Source organism: Aricia agestis, chromosome 17 (genome assembly GCF_905147365.1).
Source record: "Aricia agestis chromosome 17, ilAriAges1.1, whole genome shotgun sequence".
NCBI classification, from domain to species: domain Eukaryota; kingdom Metazoa; phylum Arthropoda; class Insecta; order Lepidoptera; family Lycaenidae; genus Aricia; species Aricia agestis.
The window spans coordinates 10,786,939-10,792,779 of NC_056422.1; the positions used below are offsets into that span (position 1 = coordinate 10,786,939).

Genomic DNA, 5,841 nt, shown 5'->3' on the forward strand with positions numbered 1-5,841 from the left:
GTAATTATTACTAATTTTTGTTGTTACGCTAGCAGAATTCGAATCATAATATTACGTTTTGAAGTTAGGACTTTTTTAATTCAAAGCTTATAATATAAAGTTTTACTGACAAAACTTAGAATTAACTGAAGGGTGATTCTTAAAAAATGATTCTCCACGTCACTTTCTTGGCAATTTTTTATTTTCGAGTTATCTTTAAATAAATGAAAATATCTTTAAGGTGCTCTAAAGATAATAATTACGATCTAAATCGGTCCATAAACTACTGAGATAATCAAATTTGAAATTTCGGTCCCCACGAAAGTTACGATTGAATTTTCTAGGAACAAAATATTGATTGAAATCTTCTTTTCCTTAAAAAATAAAAGAAATTATTATTTAATTAATCAGTTTTTATTAAGATCAATAATACTAAAGAGCATGGAGCTTTAATTTGTTGCTTAATTTGTCAAGTAACCGGTCCTGAAATGCTGTGATTTTTTCGAGGTTCAGGTGATGTTTTTGGAAGTTCGTGAAGATTAAGTGATTTAAGAGGTCATATAAGAGGGTTTTCAACTAAATATGGAGATTCAGGACACAAAATCATAATATTTTCTTCGATTCAGTTTGTGGGAGATATACGAGGGCTCGCTTCGCTCGCCCTCGTCTGAGTATCGTATCGCATTGCATTTGGATTGAGGATGTAATGTCAGTTGTTCATGTAAAATACTGATATTCAGGTAAATCCACTGGATTAGAAGCAGACAGAAGAAAAGATCAGAAGGTAGATTGATGTATAAAGCCACATATGTTTTGTTTTTCAAAAAAAGCTTGTAGAGTGAAAAATTAGTTCAGGGTATCGTGGTTATCGTGGACGCCGGCTTCCACGATAAACCGTTGGGTGTACGTTAAATGCCCTTTTGATTTTACGCACCGTGGACGTTTTGTGCGGTACAGAAGTGTAGTACACGTTGTGATGTCCTCTAACGTGCACGTTAAAAAGTTATCGTCGACGGAAATTCGCGAAAAGCGTCTCCATATATTTCCATACATTTTACTTCCCTATGTTATCGTTTTACCGCGGACGTCCACGATATTACCGCCACGTCCAAAATTATAAAAGCGCATTAGAAGAGAAGACTGGCTGTTTCTTTTATTTGTTATTTGATAGATAGTACATAATTATGTGAAAGTTTACTACTTAAAAATTATAAACAGAAAAAAAATATATATAAAAATATAAAAATTTATAAAATTCTATTGAAAAAATCGTAAAAATGAATGTTAATCTTATAATAGTTGTAATATTTATTACGTTTTTTTCGTAATTTATTCAAATATTGTGATTATTTGCAAAAAAACACACCAAACTGCTAATCTCGCGAGATCTCGAAATTGGCGAGATCTCGCGGTATTGTATTCATAAACTCGCGGGATCTCGCTTGAGCCCCAATCTCGCGAGATTTGCATTCCCTAGTTTACTGTCTACAATTCCTGAAAGTGCGCAAACTTTAAATGACAATTTGTTGCAGGACAAGTTGCTCAACAAGTTGGAGGAGAATGAACCTGAGCTGGCCACAACGCCCGAGGAAGAAGTAAGTTACACACAACTACACCTACCTACCTATTATAATATAATTATAGCAATGGTTGTGGGCTACGGGAGGAGTTTCGATATTGAAACGATGTAGGTACGAGAAAAAGTCACTAAGTAAACCTATTCACGGAAAGTCACACAGAATTACTTTAGAGTTTTGACTAATAATCACATTATGTGCGGACAATATTGTAATTTCGAATAAAATTGTTTGAGGTGAATTAATAAACAATTAGGTAGACTAATTTTGACAAGTTGTGCATTTACTTCTGCGCTTGACCGTCCGCGCAGGAAGACACCCGCCTCTTTTTGCCGCGCAGGGCGCTTTTTGGCGGGACGGACGAAAGCGCGGCAAAAAATGGTTTTTTTGCCGCGCTTTCGTTTGTGTATGGACACAATATTATTTTACATTTTTATACTTTTTAGGGTTCCGCACCCAAAGGGTAAAAACGGGACCCTATTACTGTAAAAATAAGTATTCTTTTTACAGTAATAGGGTCCCGTGATTTAGAAATGAAAAAGTTTTACGACTTCCACGACGACTTTGTACTACTTTGCCGGTTCATTCCAAAACGGTTTAACTTTACGCGGGCCACTAATAAAGTCCCCCTTTTCTAACATTTCACTGTACATCTTGCAGTAACAAACTCTTTTTTTCAGTGTGTAATATGCGTGAACGCGAAGGCGACGATGCAGACGTCGCCGTGCGGCCACCGCGTGGTCTGCCGGCGCTGCTTCGTCAAGACCATCCAGATGGCGGTCAGCCAGCGCCTGCTGCCGCTGCGCTGCGTCATCTGCCGCGCCAAGATACTCCGGCTGCGGCAGGCGCCGCGCCTCGTCACCAGCAAGAGCTGGCAGGTCAGTTGATCAACCACACAAAAACAAGTTGACAACCCTTACAAAACATCAAGGGTTTTGTAAGAGTTGTCAACTTGTCAATTCTGAGGAGTTTCCTTGAGTAGTCTGGGAGATACGGCCAACAGTTACGCATAGGCACGAGTCTGGTATCTTAACGGCTCTTGTGGCTGGCAGACGGCAGCAATGCAGTCTGCACCCTGTTTTTGTCCTACGTGTTAATTATGTAAGTCCACTATCTGCCTGCTAATTTATCAATAATTATCTATTAGTACTTCTGTTGGGTTTTTTAGTCCCAAATAAAGTATCAAAAACAAAAGTCAAACCAATGAAAAGAAAACTCTTTGGCATATGAATAAACATAAGGATAAAAAATCTTTATCGACTTATAAATCAAAAAACAACATTAATCATAAATTATAAGGTATCTTCAAATATAATAATATGCAAGTAAATTATTTTTATTAGTTACGTTCCACTAGAAATTAAAATGCATATTTTTAATACCTACCTACCTACAATTCAAATGAATGTTTTAAAAGTAAAACAATAAAAATATTCAAAAATTATGATCAAACATACGAAATATAAAACGCCACAGCCATAATGGAACTTAGGTATCCGACATTAATTAAAATGAAAAATACAACAGACAGCTTGACCTAACAAGCCAGACAATCGTTTTAAACAGTTTTGGGGGGGGGGGGGGGGGGGGAATGCTCGGAAACTCAGTCTGTTGATGCTGGTGTCCCTCAGGGCTGTGTGCTATCGCCTACCCTATTCATACTGCATATCAATGACATGTTACAGACCAACAGCATTGATTGCTCCCCAAATATTTCTCGGCAAAATGTCATTGAGAGTCGAAACGAAATTGTGTCTAATAGATGAGAATTCATTGGAGAAAGTCTCTGAATGGGGTAGACCGACCGTTACGTCTACCGTAGACGTAACTTAGTCTAATTCAACCCCACCAAGACACAAGTCTGCGCGTTCACCACTAAAAAGTCACCAATGGTCGTATATCCTCGTTTTGAGGGCACATCTTTAACCATCTCCCATAATAGCACTGAAATACTTGGCGTTAACATATCAAGCGAAGTCCAGTTTCGATATCATCAGGGTAAGGCCAAGTTAGCATCGAAGAAGCTTGGTGTTCTGAACAGGGCGAGACAATTATTCAGTCCGTACCAGCGCCTACAACTCTACAAGGCGCAGGTTCGGCCTCATATGGAATATTGTTCTCATCTCTGGGCAGGGGCGCCAAAATACCAACTGCTCCCTCTGGATCGTATCCAACGAAGGGCCGTTTGAATTGTTGACTGCCATAGTGTTCCAAACAGCTTGGACCCCTTGGAAATACGCCGAGATGTAGCTTCACTCTGCATCCTCTATCGGTTGTATCACGGGGAGTGCTCTGAGGAATTGTTCGAAATCATACCACCTGCAGCTTTTTGCCATCGTCCCACGCGAAAAATATACCATCCTTATCACCTTGATGAGTGGCAAGTCTTCCACCGTGCGTTTCTCGCGTAACTTTCTGCCGCGCACTGTAAAACTCTGGAACGAACTGTCACCAGCAGTATTTCCGGACCTATACGACCTGCAAACCTTCAAAAAGAGAGCGTATTTCCTCTTGAAAGGCCGGCAACGCACTTGCAGCTCTTCTGATGTTGCGAGTGTCCATGGGCGCCGGTAGTTGTTTTCCATCAGGTGACCCGTTTGCTCGTTTGAACCCTTAATTCATAAAAAAATGTGGAATTAATGGAAATTTCTAAAGATCTTTTTGACTGTTTCTAACTAAACTCTGTTAAACTCTGGAATGAACTGTCACCAACAGTATTTCCGAACCAATACGACCTGCAAACCTTCAAGAAGGGAGCGTATTCCCTCTCAACAGGCCGGCAACGCACCTGCAGTTCTTCTAATGTTGCAAGTGTCCATGGGCGACGGTAGTTGCTTTCCATCAGGTGACCCGTTTGCTCGTTTACCCCTTATTTTATAAAAAAAACTATGCCATTAGTGAGAAAAATAAAAGGCTTTGTATTTTTTGCAGGTGTCAAGTGGCAGCGGGCGGTCATGGGGTGTGCCGGGATCGGTGTCTTCTTACTCCGTCGGTGCTCGCTCCGTGCCCGCCTCCGCCTCCCTCTATTCCGTCACCAGCGGCGAGTCCAACATCTCCGGTAAGACCAGGGGCGGATCTACTATATGGCTTTTTGGGCTGCAGCCCAGGGCCCCGCGAATACAGAGGGCCCCCAACCGAACTGAAACCAATAGACGATATTGTTAATAATAAAAATTATATAGAATTTAAAAAAAACTATTATAAGGTTGGCGCATTATCCAAATGCCGTAGACGAACATTTAGTGAATGAGTGCATTCAGTTAAAATCTTACTTACTGCAGTCTAAGACAGAGTCTTACACCTCTTGCAGTGAAATTTTTTGGCTAATTTATGAAAAGAAACTTATTGATGTTTCCCCAAACTGCTATACCATCTTAAAGATTTTTAACGATGCCGATCACTAGCTGTGAAGCAGAGCCATAGAAAAATATAATACACGGGGAGCAGAGCGTTCTTTCTCCAGGATGTCGTATTTTAAAAATCAAATACAGGACAACAATGTCATCATTAATTATCAGTTCTAGTGCGATGACCAAATAAAAGAATTTGCAGTTTGTTTGTTAGTTTGAACGCGCTAATCTTAGGAACTACTAGTCCGATTTGAAAAATTATTTCAGTGTTAGATAGCCCATTTATTGAGGAAGGCTATAGGCTATATTGTATCACGCTAAGACTAATACTGAGCGAAGAAATAGAGGAAAATTTGGAAAAAAACGGGGAGAAATTATTTGACAGGGCTTATTTGAACGCGCTAAAAAATAGCCTATGTTCCTTAACGTGGTCTATTCTTCATGTTTGCCAAATAACATAAAAATTGCTCCAGTAGTTCTTAAGAATATAGATAATAAGCAATTTCATATAATTTCCCCCATTTTTTCCACATTTTCCTCTATTTCTTCGCTCCTATTAGTCACAGCATGATAAAATATAGCCTATAGCCTTCCTCGATAAATGAGCTATCTAACACTGAAAGAATTTTTTAAATCGGACCAGTAGTTCCTGAAATTAGCGCGTTCAAACAAACAAACAAACTAACAAACTCTTCCGCTTTATAATATTAGACTAGATGTTCCGCGCGGATTCGCCCGCGTAATTTAGGAATGTCACGGAAACCGTAAATTTTTCCGCAAAAAAATAAACCTATATCCTTTCACGTGGTCTATTATTTATGTGTGCCAAATAACATAAAAATTGCTCCAGTACGTTCAAATAAGCCCTTTCAAATAATTTCCCCCGTTTTCTCCACACTTTCCTCTTTTTCTTCGCTCTTACTAATCTTAGCGTG

The 5,841-nt window shown here is 39.3% G+C and overlaps 1 protein-coding gene across 2 annotated transcripts in view; it reads left to right on the plus strand.

Annotated features, from left to right (window-relative positions):
- The window catches only part of LOC121735481 (chromatin assembly factor 1 subunit A-B), an 83,135-nt gene that overhangs the window by 71,880 nt on the left and 5,414 nt on the right, over window positions 1-5,841 (plus strand). For both annotated transcript variants that reach the window (XM_042126321.1, XM_042126322.1), the window contains exons 3-5: window positions 1,512-1,574; window positions 2,237-2,434; window positions 4,488-4,614. In XM_042126321.1, the coding sequence (XP_041982255.1) occupies window positions 1,512-1,574; window positions 2,237-2,434; window positions 4,488-4,614 (388 nt within the window). The remainder of the gene's footprint in view (window positions 1-1,511; window positions 1,575-2,236; window positions 2,435-4,487; window positions 4,615-5,841) is intronic.